The following is a 17,261-nucleotide window of genomic DNA, read 5'->3' as shown; positions in this document are numbered from 1 at the left end:
TGCAAAGCACTAAATTAACCTCTCTACCTTTTGTAAAGCTGCTATGTTCGTGCCCCCTCCACGTCTCCATCCCCCCGCCCCCCCCCCCCGACTTTTGCCGATGTAACCGGAAGGTGCTCAGATTAACACCAATTCCAAAGGACTCGTACATGCATGTTGTGTGGATGGTGTTGTGGCTTCTTTTGGACACCTTTCTTAGCAAAACTCAGTCAGACTCGGTGAGACTCACTCAGTTTAAATCGAGATTTATTCCGATATTGCGGAGAGTACTTTACATGAAAATACAGTTATACTTTACAGACAAAATACGACGCGTCGTTCCATGGGGAGAATTCTCTCTCACAGCCTCGGAGGGTCCTGCTATATACAAAACGCATTTCCTCTGATCTACAATGGTCGGAATTCTGAGGTCACTTAAATCCAGCCTTTCTGGCACCAAACTCCATATGTTTATCATTACGGAGGACACAAAGAACTGATAAGGTCCCTCTCCGAGTCCCACTAATGGAGGGGTACATTCCAACTCCGAGCTGAATCAGCATTCTCCCCTCCGTTCACATCCTTGGAGGTCACTGGGTCATTTCACAGATGGTCGGCTGCTTGCTCCAGGTTCTTTGCACATTTCCTTGCATGCTTTAAGAACAAGATTCACATTGAAGTACAATTTAACTAATATTTATATATGAATTATATATTTATTTATAATTCACAGTGGCCTATTGGCCCAACCAATTTGATCGCTATCCGATAACGAGTGGTGCGGGTGCTGAGACATGCACTGCATACAGTACTGTACTGTACCTGTCTCTCTCCACATCGATACTGAGTTCTGTGGAATCTTAATCAGTTCCTTTAAGTTTTTATTCAACATTAGATTTTATTAATTAGCATGTTTAATGGCCTTTAATATTATTTTTGTTTATTCATGCAAAAGTGTAATTTCTTAGTCATGATAGCAAAATAGAAAAAATGGAGAAATTGAGTAAAAAATAAAAATAAAAATAAAAACTGCCCTAAAAGAAAACGAGTTTTGCTGGCAATGTTTTCTTTTACACTGCATGTGAGGGTGACTCCTGTAAAACACTCCAGTGCATGATGCATGCATGAGTTTATAGGTGAGAGGGTTGACCCTGCAACCGAACCTCCCTTTTCCCATAAGCCCTTTGTCTTTTTAGCACTGATTTGGTTTACGTGGGCAGTTTCCAGGAACGTAAGCCCTGCATAAGCAAGGGTTTACTGTACTTCATTATTGTTCTCCAAACTATGTGGTTTGCCATATATAATTGTTTGTTTGTTTTTGTTGTTTTTTTGTTTTTTTCAGTTAACAACGTCTGCACTGCGTACTTTTCCAAATACACGGCTTTCCAAATAAACGTTCAACTAAAATTATGTTCAACTAGGGGATTTTAATAACGAAGTTGCATCATCCATGGGTGCTAAAAAGTGGTCATTGTAGCTAAGATTTTAACTTTGTGGACTTCATATTGTTGACTTCAAAGTATGAAAAACAATTAAAATTATTAGTCTCGCCCCTAAGGGGATGCGAGACGATTGAAACACCCCTTTCTGTCTGTCTGTCTGTGTCTGCATCTATATATTTTCACTTAAAAATATGTTTCTGTGCAACAACTTCTCCAATCGCTGGGAAACTCTTGTTGCGGATATGAGGACTGTATTTTTTTGATTGTGTGTATTATTATTATTGTTTATTCTGCGCCTCATGCCTCCGGAGCTGTGTAAAGGTCAAAAGGGCGTCCCATAATTAGTCCACAAGCATACACGTCAGCCAATCATAGAATACCCCTGTTCGATAGTTATATCTTATTCTGTGTTTTAGGGTAAGGCTGTGTCTCCCATTAATAGAAGTACTCCATTGCACCAAGTGAAAGAGATAATAATAATAATAATTCATTTATTTTGTATAGCGCTTTTCCAGAAGCCCAAAGGCGCTTTGACAGAGTGGCAAACATAATGCATAACAATACATGAAAACAACAATTTCAAAAAAGACAAGAATCAATAGGGAAATATTTAAAGCAAAAGGAGGGAGAAGGAGAAGAGATAGTCAGGGGTTAAATGCTGTGGGTTGAATGTTGAATGCAGTGTTGAACAGGTGGGTCTTTAGTGATGTTTTGAATGTGGTGAGTGAGGAGGAATCTCTGATGGTGTGAGGTAGTGAGTTCCAGAGGGTGGGCGCAGCGATGGAGAAGGCCCTGTCCCCCCAGGATCTGAATTTGGTCCGGATGGAGGGGGTCAGGAGGTTTGTACCAGCAGAGCGGAGGTTGCGGGTGGGAGTGTGTCTGGAGAGGAGGTCAGCCAGGTAGGATGGGGCCAGGTTATGGAGGGCTTTGTATGTCAAGAGGAGGATTTTGTACTGGATTCTCTGGGGGATGGGGAGCCAGTGAAGCTTGTAAAGGACGGGGGTGATGTGGTCACGGGTCCGGGAATGGGTGAGTAGACGGGCAGCGGAGTTCTGAATGTATTGGAGTTTATTGGTGATTTTTGAGGGTGAACCATAGAGGAGGCTATTGCAGTAGTCCAGACGGGAGGTGATGAAGGCGTGGATGAGGGTTTCTGCAGCCGTGGAGGAGAGGGATGAGCGGAGACGGGCAATGTTTTTCAGGTGAAAGAAGGCTGACTTTGTGATCTGTTTAGTGTATTTGTCGAAGGAAAGGGTTTGGTCAAAGATGACGCCAAGATTCCGGATGTGAGGGGAGGTGGATACTGGGATACCGTCGATGTTGAGGGCAAAGTTTCGCTCTTTCACGAGCCTCGATCTTGTATACAAAAAAAATAAAAAAATAAAATAAAATAAAAGTTATGGGTGGATTTTGTGAGCGTTTTTGGGCCAATGATGATTATTTCAGATTTATCACAGTTAAGCTTGAGGAAGTTGATTTGAAGCCAGGATTTTATTTCAGTGATGCAGTTTGTCAGGATAGAGTGGGTGTCGGTGGAGACGAACTTGGTGGAGATGAAAAGCTGGATGTCATCGGCGAAGCAGTGGAATTGGAGACCATGACGGCGGATTAAGTGACCGAGCGGGGACAGGTAAAGGATGAAGAGGAGGGGGCCAAGAACTGAACCTTGGGGGACACCTTGGGGGAGGGGAGCAGTGGGGGATTTGCAGTTATTGATGGAGATGAACTGGCATCTGTCATAGAGGTATGATTTAATCCAAGAGAGGGCAGTGCCGGTAACGTTAAAGGTGGATTCAAGTCGGGTGAGGAGGATAGTGTGATCGATGGTGTCAAAGGCAGCGCTGAGGTCGAGGAGGACGAGAATGTTGAGGTTGCCAGCGTCAGAGGAGAGGAGAAGGTCGTTGGTGATTTTGAGGAGAGCAGTTTCAGTACTGTGGTTGGACCGGAATCCGGATTGGAATGTTTCATACAGGTTATTGGCAGAGAGATGATGTTTGAGTTGAGTGGCTACAGCGCGTTCGAAAACTTTTGACAGAAAGGGTAGGTTGGAGATGGGTCTGAAGTTGTTTAGGGTGTCAGGGTTTAGACCAGGTTTTTTTAGAATGGGGGTAACAGCAGCAATTTTGAGGGAAGGTGGGACGATGCCTGTAGACAGGGAGGAGTTTATTGTTGCAATGATAAGTGGAGAGAGAGCAGGGAGGGAGGCTTTGACAAAGCTGGAGGGGATGGGGTCAAGAGTGCAGGTGGCAGTTTTCATTCCTATGAGGAGTTCAGAGAGGTCAGTAGGGGAGATTGGGGAGAACCGAGACAGGGGATGGCAGGACAAGGGGGGGCAGGTGGTTGGAGGGGGAGCGGGTGCGGCGGTGGTCAAGCTGTTGTAGATGTTGTCAATTTTGCGTTGGAATATTGCAAGATAGATTGCAATATTGCAAGAATTGCAAGATTGCAAGAATATTGCAAGATAGATTCCCTTCATTCCCATTCCCAAAACCTCCATTCCCCCTTTTCGTCGATTGGAAACTACCTCCGCTCCAATTGCCGCCATTGACCACGAGGCAGGGTTGGGGAAGAAAGGCGGGTCCCCACCTCGTCATAGAGGGGAGGAGTGAGTCAGCCCCACTCAACCAACCACGAACAAGGGGTTGGACTTGGAGAGGGTGTGGAAAGAAACATCGAGGAGGTTCGCGAAGGTTGAGGGGCGGGGCCTATATAACCCGCAGGCAGGGCGTTCCCAAGGCAGAAGAGAGATGAGCCTTTACTGAAAGACAAGAGAGATGAGCTTTGACGGAGAAACTGCGAGAGAAGTCCAGAGTTGAACTGCAGCTCGAGCCACCGAAACTGCACTCACTGCAGCTCGAGCCACCGAAACTGCACTTGCTGCAGCTCGAGCCACTGAAACTGCATTTGCTGCAGCTGGAGCCACCGAAACTGCAGCCACAGCAGCGTGAGGCCTGGACGGCAGTTTGGAGCAGGGCCGCGAAGGAGCGGCGGCTGCCCACGAGTCGATCAGCTGCAGAACTAGTTGGACCTCCCTATCCCGCCAGCCATCCACCAGCCACCCACCTGCCATCCCTAACATCATTCCCCACGTAAGTCTGTCCGTGTTTGTTCTGTCCCTGGGTTAATTAAGACTGTAGGTAAGCTAGCGTTGCACTGTGTATCTAATCTCGTCTGTAAATAAACGTGACTACTTTCTTCTTGATTATATGTGTAAATAATAAATCCAATTACTCTTCTGTACGTCTCCTCGTCTTATTCCTTTTCCTCTTTGTATTCGGTCGCTTTAGAGTTTTCCCGATTGAATAGCGGTGGCGCGATCCGGCTAAAGTTTGGGGCAAATCGGGTATTAGTCGGGGAATAACTGTTCGGTCGCGGTAATACCAACCGCTCGGTAAATAACATCTTTAACCGCGTCCGTAACACTCTCAACATAGGAGCGACTTCCCCATGGACAATATTTTATTCATAACTCTGATGTCATAGGCCATGTGGTGTGGTAGCCATATTGGATTAAAGGAAAAGGTTTGGACATTTTTTTCTCTGAAACCGCTCAACCAAATTTTTTGAAACTTGGCATATGTCACCAACCCCCCATGGGGTATGTAGGGTTGTAATGATGAAATCATCGGTGAAGTGGTATTCCACCCATAATTGGTTGAATCTAAAGTCTTATCCGAAAAAATTGAAACTTAATATATCTGATCTACGACCCAATGTGAGTGAAGAATTAAATTTATGACCATCGGTCACGTGGTCTGGCAGCCATATTTGATTCAAAATAAAAACGTTTTTAAAATCTTCTTCTCTCGAAGCACTTAGCAGATCGATGCAAACTTCATACATATGATTTATCTGCCATGGGGAATGTAGTTTGAATTTATTTTCATATTAAGCTTCATTCATGCAATATAGCCTGAATGTGCACAAAAGTCATTGTTAAATAGCCTGATACACACACAACAACAGACATTTTAAAGCCATTTTCCCTGCTAGAGCGAGGGTTAGCCAAAATAGCCTGATATAATTGATCAATAATTATCAGTAAAGCCATGGATAATGCAATGTGTGTGGCATCATAAGGTGCATGGATGTTACTGGTATATGTGCAATAATAACAGTAGGTCATACTAGTAGCGTGTTCAGCAACGTTGGTATTTATGTTCAGAACAAGCACGTGAGGCAATGCTACGCACTCTACAAGTGCCATTGTAGTTTATTTTATTTTATTTTTTCTGGCCCAAACTTGCATCTTACTATAATTCACCAAATGTCCGTCCTTCCATTCGAAGGTACCGCAAAAACGGCTGAACCGATCGCAACGATATTTTGGGTGGGTAATGCTGGGATCTCCGGGAGTAAAATAGGCGATATTGTTTTTCCAAACACGATGGAATAATATTTACTGATATGAACAGTGATGTGGCTTTTGTTGAAATTCTACAAATACTGTTTAGATTTTGATGAGAATTATGAACCTGCCACGAATGCGGAAGTGGACAGATGACGGCAATGCGGGGGTTTGATAATATCCCAATACAACCGTCATTCAATCGTAATGTTTAATCGTTAAACGTTAATCGTGTTAATCGTATTGTTAAAGTATCAATGGGTGATTGGAATTGAGTGAATACAATTACAATTTTTAATTCGTAATTGTGTTCACCCAACCGTATGGAACTTCACATCAGGATTTATATATTTGTTTATATCACAAATGTTGTTAAAACTTTATTTTTTATATTAATGCTATTTAATTTGTGATTGGAGTTATGCTGTTTGGAATGAAAAAAGATATATCGAGTTCAAGTAAATGACGACATGCCGTGATGGTTTCTACTCTCTAAACGTGAAGATTCGCCATGGACCCACGATCGATGTTTCTATACGTGAATGTACCCGTTTGTTTGCGAACGGGTACGTTTTCATGGAATTCCTTCACAAACTTGCTGTCCATGTCTGACGTGCGACTGAAGGTGCTACAGGAATGTGGAACTTATTGGTTTCATGCTTTAGCATTCTCCGTTTCTGCATTGTCTGTTTGCTTCTGGCCTCCCACCCGTGCAGAATTTAAAATGACAAATAAAAATGATTAATGTCTCACCTCTGTTGTTTATTATAGTTGTGAAAACAACGGCAATGGAAATGCAATCAACCTAAATTCAGATGTGTGTAGTAAAAGTTTTGGACGGCATAAATTCACCTTTCCTGAGTGGAATCAAAACGGTGAATGGTGCTAACACCGATATTGCATATGCTTCCTTTCAGTGACGAATGTGATGTTACTTCCGTGAATGTGAGGTCACTTCCTCCGTAACAGAGAAATAAATACAATGGGGCATATATATATATATATATATATATATATATATATATATATATATATATATATATATATATGTATGTATATATATATATATATATATATATATATATATATATATATATATATATATATATATATATATATGTATATATATATATATATATATATATATATATATATATATATATATATATATATATACTAGCTTGGTGAGGCGAGCGTAGTTACTGAGGAACGGGCTTATTTTAGCTGAGAATAATGACTGTACCTGAGTTGCTGTGTTGTCATGATTTACACCAATCATAATACAAACAATTATTTTGCACAAATGTATTTGTTGTGTTTGTGATATTACATTTTTATAAGCAATTTAGGTTGAAGATTCAGGTTGAATGTTTTTATTTTTTCAAATAAGAACCCCTCAGCACATACATAGGGGAGGGGTAGGTGCAGACTGGAAATTTGGGACGATTACACCTCACCACCACGTAATTCAAAACACCTCACCACCAAGTAATTTAAAACACCTCACAGCCATAAAACACGTAATAAAAACACCTCACCACCACAAAATTGAAAACACCTCACAGCCATAAAACGTAATAAAAACACCTCACAGCCATAAAACACGTAATAAAAACACCTCACAGCCACGAAATTAAAAACACCTCACCACCACGTAATTATAAACACCTCACCACCACGTAATTATAAATACCTCACCACCACGTAATTCAAAACACCTCACCACCATGTCATTTAAAAACACCTCACCACCACGTCATATAAAAACACCTCACCACCACATAATTCAAAATACCTCACCACCACGTGATTCAAAACCACCACAACGTTATTAAAAACACTCCACAACCACGGAAACAAAAGTTTGAGGGAGTCTTTAAGTGACAACACAGACACTGCCCAGATGTGTAGATATATAGATAAATGACTGTACCCGAGTTGCCGTTTTGTCATGGTTTAAACCAATCATAATTCAAACAATTATTTTGCACAAATGTATTTGTAATATCCGTGATATCACATTTTATAAACAATTGAAGTTGAAAAAAAAATTTGGAAAATTTTTCAAAAAAAATACCCTTAGGACATACCGACGGGAGACATATGTGCATACCAGAAGTTTGGTACGATTTCACAAAAGTTTGAGAAAGTAGTCCAGTGACAAGACAACACAAGACAACACAGGGCAGACGCTGCACAGATATATATATATATATATATATATATATATATATATATATATATATATATATATATATATATATAAATAATATGGATGTTAAACTGGGCTTCCCTTCTGCCAGAATTAGTTCATGGACGTTAATGATTCCACAGTGTCCTTCGCGAAGAGTAGGCGAGCTATCACCCTCACCCTGACCAAATTCTGAATTCCTGCTTCATAACCTACAGGGGGCACTGCATCAGAAGCACAGCTGTACCCCAACAAATTATGCTACCCGCATTCACGTGCTGCATACATAAGAATAAAAATAAGAATGGAGATGATGCAGGTCTACTTGTGAATTGTTTTCATTGATCATGTTACCTGGTTAGAATAATATTTTTCTTCTCTACTGACAAGGTGACCAAAAAGTCTTTGTGATACAACTTTTAAATATTTTCTTAATCTATTGTTGTTTTCTTTTTCTTTTTCTTTTAATTTTTTTTCATTTAACGTTTTCCCTACATCTCCCTGTTTTTTATTTTTAAATACCATGCAGGTACTGAGTCAACAGACACAATTTGCATCGATGCTGATGACTCTCAGAGGTAAGGAATTTGTTTCAAATTGAGTGTGTCATTTAAAATCAAGATCCCATTTGGAGACTAAGGATGTTAATTCTGCACCCAGAGTTGTTTTCCTGATCTGCTAGATTATTGTACACTGCTCTTTTCCTATGCCAGTTTTCCCTCTGGATGTTTGTTTCATCTCCAGACGCTGCATGAGGTCATCGCCGGGCACCGAAGAGGGCCCGGCGATGACGCGAACTGAAAGGGAGTACTCAGTTTTCCCTCAGGTTGTTTGTTTGTTTGTTTCTTTCTTTCTTTCTTGTTTGTTTGTCCGGGCGATATCTCAGCCATTGTTTGAGCTAGGAAGCTGAAATTTCAGCACACTAGTGAACAAGTGCTTTGGCTAAAACAATCTTCTTTTTTTTGATTAATCAATTAATTGATTAGTTACTTAATTATTATCGATCAATTAAGTACTTATTCATTTCCTTTCTCATCTGGGCAATATCTCGAGCTAGGAAGCTGATATTTGGACATGACAATGACCAAGTGATTTGGCTGTAAATGGTATTTTTGATTTATTGATTAATCAATTAATTATTTGATAAATGACTTAATTTTTTTAAGTTACAGATTCGGATGAAGCGGTGGTGGTTTAGGTATGCTATTAGCCAATTGATTAATAATTTCATTATTTTACGATTATTAGTTATTTTCATTATCAATCACTTTTTCTTTTTTTTTCTTTTTTTTTTCTCATCAGGGCAATATCTCAGGCACCTTTTGAGCTAGGAAGCTGATATTTGGACACAACAGTGACCAAGTGATGTGGCTATAAAGGATATTTTTGATTTATTGATTAATCAATTAATCGATTTATTATTTATTGATTAATCAATCAATTACTTAATTTTTGATTAATTGATTTTATTAATTTTCTAAAAGTTACAGCTTCGGATGAAACACTGGTAGTTGAGGTATGCTATTAGCCAATTGATTAAGAAATTATTTTACGATCCTTATTTATTGATTTTACTCGTAATTACGCAATTAATCAATCAATTATTGTACACCTCTCCCTCCCAAAACCATCTCTATGTGCTGCACGGCTGTATCGCCGGGTGCCAAAGGCGCCCCGGCGATACCGCGCTAGAGGATATTTATTTATTTGGAATGGGGGCGGTGTACTTTGAATGTATGTGTACTTGTCAAGATTATCCTTCAATATAATCGATGGATGGGTGTGTCATTTAATTGAGAATTTATTTGTGAAGAAATACTTGGTTTTATGTTGGCCAGATTAATTTGCAAGAAATGTATTATCCTGCAATCTAATTGTAGATGATAATGGTGGTGAGGGTGTTGTGAATGTGAATGGCGGTGAGGGTGTTGAGAGCAGCGATTTGGGTAGTATGGGTGTAGGCTGGGGTTGGGTTGCAGGCGGCAGCGTGGTGCGGCAGATACACATGATGATGGAGATTGGATGCAGATGGGAAGGAAAGGGACACTGGAGATGGTTTATGTCAACAAATAAATGTAGAATGTCTTTTCTACATTCTGTAACAAAGATCAGACACATAATTTTGTATTGTTTCAAAGGAGTGGGTGTGATAGATTTTGAAGGATGATTGGACGACATTGGTTGTGGTACTGGAAGGAGCAAACCATAGAGGAAAAGTTATTGGAAGATTTGAAAAATAGGTGAAGGATGCTTGCTAGACGAATGAAAGGAAAGAGTTACGATGCAACAGTTCATGTGATTGGTAAGTCTAGGGAGCCAAAATACCCCTAGCACTCATTCTTCCCCACATCCCTTATTTCTCCAAGTGGTTCTCTATTTTGTCGTAGTCCCCCCTCCTCCCCACCTGTTTCTACTGTTCCTTTTGTCCGGTTACATCCTGATCCATTCTATGTTCTAGCTCCTCTACGAACCTCAATAGAAAACAAGACGAAAGTCTAACAGCGGCTTAGCCTGGCTTGCTTGATACTTTAGTTGAAGAGGATAGTATGACCTGGGTGGAGATACCAGTTAGCAAATCATGTAAGTATTAAATTATTTTGAAGTACTCTAAGCTTATATTATAAACCACAAACACACAGGATTCGCTTTTTAAACAGTCGCAAATGCTGGTCATAACATTAAACAAAGAAATTTGGAGGAATCCCGACATCCGTGAGGTATGTTTTACTTACAGAACTGAGCGAAGATCTACTGTAATCTATATACCCCACAATAGTTGGGTAAATAACATGACCTTTCCTGCCGCTAAAGCGGCGTTTTTCGTTGCGGTCTTTTGAAAACCACCAATGAAACCCACTTTTCCTGCTGTTTAACACTAAACTGAAAGGGAGGAAGCCCGGGGTGTGCTCATTTACCAAGCAGCTCGTTTGCGCTTGCCAAGCCAGCCATTCCTTAACGGTTTTGAATGGAGTGCTTGCTGAAATGTTCAAACCACTTGGTGATCTCTCCACAAGAAACTTGGTAAATGAACACACCCAATGTTCTTGAGACCCGACCATTGATCGATTGTAATTTATATACCCCAATGACCGACCCCTCCTGCAGCTCCCGTAGTGAGCGGGTGTACTAGTAAATTTAAATGTTGGTCAGTGGAGTCAGCCAGGACATCATAGAGGTAATGATGTCACGTGACGGCTGGACACAAAACTGCCACTACTTTAATATATAGAAGATGATATATTTTAACTTTGTTGTTTTAACCTCCAGTAACTTTGCAGTCACTACAAATGGATTAGTGTTACGATTAGATTTACTATAATATTAACGTTACGTTGTCATTATTACGAAAATGATATTGCTATAAAAAAAAACGAGGCTAATTCCTTACTTCCGTGGTTATTAGTACCGTACACCACTTATCATTGATTCATGAACCATACACTACTTCAATCCATTAACTTTGCATTTACAACATTGGGATTAGAGTAAAAATGAATGAATGATCGTTTTAAGGCCATTTTTCCCCGCTAGAGCGGGGGCTAGCCTTGCGGGCCCAGGGCCGGCGCCAGACTATTTTGCGCCCGAGGCAAGGCCAGCTACTTGCATCCCCCCCCCCCCCCCCTCTCAAATTTTTTTTTACCAACTTCGATTATTAAAAACATGTTTTGCAGAAAAAATAAAAAGCAGAAAACTTGAAACTGCTAAATTTATTTTAAATTGCAAGAATAAGTACTCTACAAGAATAATACAAGAATAAGTACAGAATAAAGTTCAAGAAGAGTTTCTGCTATAAAGGCACCTGTAGCCTCCTTTCATGGAACAAATCCCAAGAAATGTTCTCTGATGATAACTTCAGACTCGGACATCTCATTATCTGATGGCATTATCTATTATGAACAATGAACTATTATATTTTCCTTTTATTATGTTTTTTCTGAAAACAATAATTTGTATAAAACTGTGATCCTTTAAGATTCAGTGATGTGCCCCTCTGATGTCTGCGCCCTAGGCGGCTGCCTAGTTGGCCTAATGGTAGCGCCGGCCCTGTGCGGGCCCCATGACAATCATGGTTCCCTGTTTGAGGCAATGTTTTTTTTATGGCCGGATGCCCTCCCTGACGCCAAAAGTGTTATAGTTATATTTACTATATTATTATTATTATTATTAAGAAACAGATACTACTGAAACGATATTACTCTATTAAGAAACCTGAGCTTAATTTGTCCGAAGCGGCCTGAAGGCTCATTGAGGTTGTTTCTGCCAAAGGAGGCAATACCACCTATTAGAGCCAAGGGTGTACTTACTTTTTCCACATGCGAAATTTGCATTTATGTTTATTCAAATTATACAATGGACTACAAAATGTAAATGTTTCATGATATTTGTTATATTATATCACCTTTATCTATCAATATTGTTGAAATGAAGATCAAATAGCTGTATGTTGAAATATGTTGAAAAAGTCAAAACTTTACATGGGGTGTACTTACTTTTTCACGTGACTGTATATATATATATTGGGTTTATGAACAGGGAAAGAGCAGAACCATGGAGGCTTTTCTCGATTTTGTTCATGATTGATTTTTCAAGCAGTTTGGAGAAAAGCCCACAAGGGGGAGTGATTGCAAAGTGTTATATCTTCTTTCCCTTTTTTTATTAAAGCAATGATCCCAATTAAGTGGAAGAGGTGGAGGTAGAAGAGCATTTGGAGATAGGCACACCTGAGCTCCTCACCACATACAAGGCTTTCATCCGCAGCTCAATGGAATACTGCTCTCCCCTCTGGGCTGGTGCTCCTGCCTCACACCTAGCCCAGCTTCACGCTGTAGAAACCAAAGCTTTCAGAATCATTGGAATCTCCCACGATGAAGCTAACCCCGAGGGCCTTTCACTCACTCACCGCAGGCAGGTTGGTGGTCTTTCGGTCTTCCACCGACTCCTCTCTGGCCTAGCTCCCCCAGCTCCATCTGTGCTCTGCCCCCAAATATTCCTACAGGTCGCACAAGATCTTTCAGCAACCCTCTTATGGTGAAATTGCCAAAATCAAGACTCTCTGCTCACCTTCACTCCTTTTTTTTTTTTTTTTTGGGGATACAGAGTCGAGGCTCGTGAAAGAGCTAACATTTATCAAACAAACAAATCAAACAAACAAGTAAACAAAGCACATAAAAGTGGGAGCGGTCGACAAGATGGGGAGAGAAGGGGAGGAAGCACACAAACACAACATTTGAGGGCAGGGACATCGGGAGATGTGTGGGAGGCAGAGGGCCTGGGGGGAGGCAGGATAGGTATAAAACGCAAGGACACCAAGGACTTCCAGGAAAGAAGACAAAGGTCACCTCAAAAAAGTGGATTTGGGGCGAAATTAGCGGGGGTAGAAAAGATCAAGGTTTTGGATTGGGGAAGATAAGAGATGGTGGTGAACAGCCGTTTTAAAGACCTGGAGGGAGGAGTGGGATTGAAGAGAGTGAGGGAGTTTGTTCCAGAGGTGGGAGAAAAGAGGCATGAAGGAGTGAAGGTGAGCAGAGAGTCTTTATTTTGGCAGTTTAACCATAAGAGGGTTGCAGGCAGATCTTGTGCGACCAGCAGGAATATTTGGGGGACAGAGCCCAGAGAGAGCTGGGGGAGCAAGGCCGGAGAGGAGTCGGTAGAAGACCGAAAGACCACCAACCTGCCTGCGGTGAGTAAGTGAAAGGCCCTCGGAGATAGCGTCATCGCGGGAGATTCCAATGATTCTGAACGCTTTGGTTTCAACAGCGTGAAGACGAGCTAGGTGTGAGGCAGGAGCACCAGCCCAGAGGGGAGAGCAATATTCCATTGAGCTGCAGATGAAAGCCTTGTATGTGGTGAGGAGCTCAGGTGTGCCAAGTGTTACGTGGTCCTCCCGGTGACTACCTGGTCTCGGTGACCCCCGGACCGTGAGAGGAACTCCGCCAGAAAGATCTATTATTTATGCGCTTTCGTAACGCAATCAATATGAATTCCAGTCAATAAGAAACCCCACACCAATGATCCGGAATAATCAATGATATATTCCCCGAGCAATCAACAACCATCAACAATCAACAATCAATATTACAAAGATGTAAACTCATCTACAATAGCTCTAAGATGGCCATCTTATACATTCCTCACGTGAGCCCCACTCCCGACTCCCTCCATGGTCAATGTCTCTCACAATGTCTCCGTACTCCTGTAGTTCGATCTCCGCACGTGGGCGGTTGAACGGACCCTTCCTGACGTGCTTCCACCGTGCACGTCCCGTACCGGGAACAGCTGCTGTCGCGGACACCTCCTCGGCAGCCCACCGAGGTCGGTGCTCGTGATCGCGGCTTCGGGGCTCGCAAAGCGTGCGAGGCCCAAGGCGCCTGCCGTGCGCGTCCTTGTAGACGGTGAGGCGAACTGTGCCGGGCGCTTGATTCCGTGCACGAACCCACGGCGACTTGACGTGTAAATGGGTAGTAACACGTCCCGGTAACTCCTCTCACCAGACGTGCTTTTAAACGCAGCTTTCCCCACGCTGCTCAATATCGATACCGCTCTTCTCGGCGCTGGGCGAGGAAAAAGAAGATCGCCGCTTCTCCCGGACCTCGTGTCTTTTCTTCTTCCGTTTCCGGTCTCCTTTTCCCCAGAAGGGCTCCTGACCCTTTAATCACAACAACCTTTAATCGACTACACATTAATAAGCAAAGACCTGAATAGTAATTCACATAAATCCACATAAATCCGTAACACAAGGAAGGACTTCGCACGACGGAGGATGCCCAGTCGGCGACTGGCTTTGGAGGCCAGCTTGGAAATGTGGTTTTCCCAGGAAAGATCATGGCAGATAGTGAGACCCAAAAGCTTGAGTGACAGAACTTCTTGGAGAGGATTATTCAGAAAGTAGATGGGAGGGTTGTCCAGTCGGTCTTTTCGGAGAGACATCCTAAGAGTGTGAGATTTGTCAGGATTGAAAGACATGTTCCACTCGTTTGCCCAGTCTGTGATTTTGTCCAGGTCTGCAGAGAGTGAGGAGGCTGCAGACTGCCGATCTGAGGGATGAGGAATGGAGCGGCAGAGAGTGGAGTCATCAGCAAAGAGATAGAGAGGATTTTCAAGAGAGTCAGAGAGATCATTGATGAAGACCAGAAAAAGCACAGGGCCCAGAACACTGCCTTGGGAAACTCCAGCCTCAACAGGAAGAGGAGATGAGAGAAACCCATTCAGGGCCACACGTTGACTACGACGAGAGAGGAAGTCCGCCAGCCATGCGTGGAGATTTCCATGGATACCAAAGGAGGAGAGTTTGGTGAGCAGAGCGGGGTGCCAGACCGTATCGAAGGCACGTGATATGTCGAGGGAGACAGCTCTAATTTCCTGTTTGGCATTGAGGACCTCCATCCATTGTTGAGACAGCAGAAGCAGCATGTCCAGAGTAGAGTGACCTGGTCTGAAACCAAATTGATGATCAGAGATCAAGCCATTGGAGAAGAGGAAAGATTTCATCTCCGAAGCAATGATGGATTCCATGACTTTGCTGATAATTGGGAGAAGGCTGATTGGTCTGTAGTTGCTAGGATCAGTTTTTGCACCTTTTTTGTGCAAAGCGGTGATGTTGGCTGATTTCCAAGCAGATGGCAGTTGACCTTCAGCAAAAGAGAGGGTGAAGAGAACAGAGAGAGGGAGTGAAAGAGCGGAAGAACAGGATTGTAGGACCCGTGGGCTGATGCCGTCAGGTCCAGTTGCAGAATCTGAGTCGAGGGTTGACAGAAACTTTTCCACCTTGTCAGGAGGAAGGGACACGGAGTCCAGGAGCAGCTGGGTACGACTGGGTACGGTGGGTACAGAGATGGATGGGTTTGGGACACAAGATTTAGAGGCAAACACAGAGTTGAGGCATTCAGCTTTTTCACGTGCGGAGTCAGCTGTGTAGCCGTTTGAGGTAAGGGAGGGGATGGAGGGGGAACAAACACCAGAAACAGATTTGACCAGCCGCCACCAGGATTTGGAAGAGGGAGACAGATAAGAGAGTTCAGTCTTGAGAACGGAGAGATATTGTTTCCTGGCTCTCCTGAGGGTGGGCACACACTTGTTTCGGGCTTTGTGAAAGGAAATGAGATTTCCTTCCATTGGATTTGCTTTCCAGGAGACGAAGGCAAGTTGTTTCTGGGCAACAGCCTCACCAAACTGTTCCTCACCAAAATTTCGTTCATTCCTCTTTTCTCCCACCTCTGGAACAAACTCCCTCACTCTCTTCAATCCCACATCTCCCTCCAGGTCTTAAAAACAGCTGTGCACCACCATCCTCACTCTCTACAGTCCCACTCCTCCCTCCAGGTCTTTAAAACAGCTGTTCACCACCATCTCTTATCTTCCCCCATCCAAAACCTTGATCTTTTCTACCTCCGTTAATTCACCCTAGATCCACTTTTTTGAAATATCGACTTCTTTCCTGGAAGTCTCGCAGTTTCGACGTGTTTTTTTTTTGTTTTTTTTTCCTCTTTGATTTTATAAGAAGAGAAATGCTGTATAATTAAAAGAGCTAATGAGTGGACAGTCTGCATCAGAGAAATGCGTAACCTTCAAAGAGCAAAGGTGTAGGGTATGTCTATTCCAGTGATGTGTAAAGCTACAGGCAGAAAGAGATGAGTGTGATTGAACAGGGAGGGAGGATGTGTTTTTCGGAAAAGCCAAAGGAATTCAGTAGGTATAAATAACAGGACTGGATTTCGACCAATATCAGTGTGGGAGTAACTGAGGCTGGTTAAGAAAATTACTCGGCAAGCCAAAGGAGGGCATGGAAAGGATATGGCCAAAAATATTAAAATGATTCGATGAAGAGGCGAGGCATTCTTTAAGTATATAAGGGGCGAAGAACATGTTCAGAGAAGTGCAGACCCCTTGAGAAATAGCAAAGGTAGATTGGTTGTTGATGAAAGTGAGATGGCATGTTTATCGAATAGGTTTATTTATTTATTTTGCTTCATCATAAGAATAGGCAGGGGAATTACCAATAGCTGTAGAGATTGGTTAAGGTGAAGTGAGGAGTTGTGGAATGTCTGGTCATAGCTAACTGGATTGCAAATTGGCTTTGGGATAGGAAGCAAAGAGTGGCTGTGAATGTGAGGATCTCTAGTTGGGAGGATGTAAGTCTTGGTCTTCAGGGATCCGTTCTCAGACCATTATTATTCATATTTTACATCCACGATATGGACAATGTTGGTTAAGAGTAGACTATCTAGATTTGCAGATGACACGAAGCTTGGTGGTAAGGTAGATAACAGAGAGGGTGGTGATCAGATTCAGGAAAGTGTCAATA

At 42.3% G+C, this 17,261-nt stretch overlaps 1 protein-coding gene across 1 annotated transcript in view; it reads left to right on the top strand.

The window, feature by feature from the left end:
• Window positions 1-17,261, top strand: part of LOC137415840 (tumor necrosis factor receptor superfamily member 1A-like) — a 28,568-nt gene that overhangs the window by 9,256 nt on the left and 2,051 nt on the right. The window contains exon 5 of the mRNA XM_078776121.1: window positions 8,490-8,538. Within this exon, the coding sequence (XP_078632247.1) occupies window positions 8,490-8,538 (49 nt within the window). The remainder of the gene's footprint in view (window positions 1-8,489; window positions 8,539-17,261) is intronic.

Source organism: Myxine glutinosa, chromosome 4 (assembly GCF_964187855.1).
Source record: "Myxine glutinosa chromosome 4, kmMyxGlut1.1, whole genome shotgun sequence".
Classification (NCBI taxonomy): Eukaryota; Metazoa; Chordata; class Myxini; order Myxiniformes; family Myxinidae; genus Myxine; species Myxine glutinosa.
Note: the sequence above shows the minus strand (reverse complement) of the source record. Positions and strands in the feature narration are given on the sequence as shown.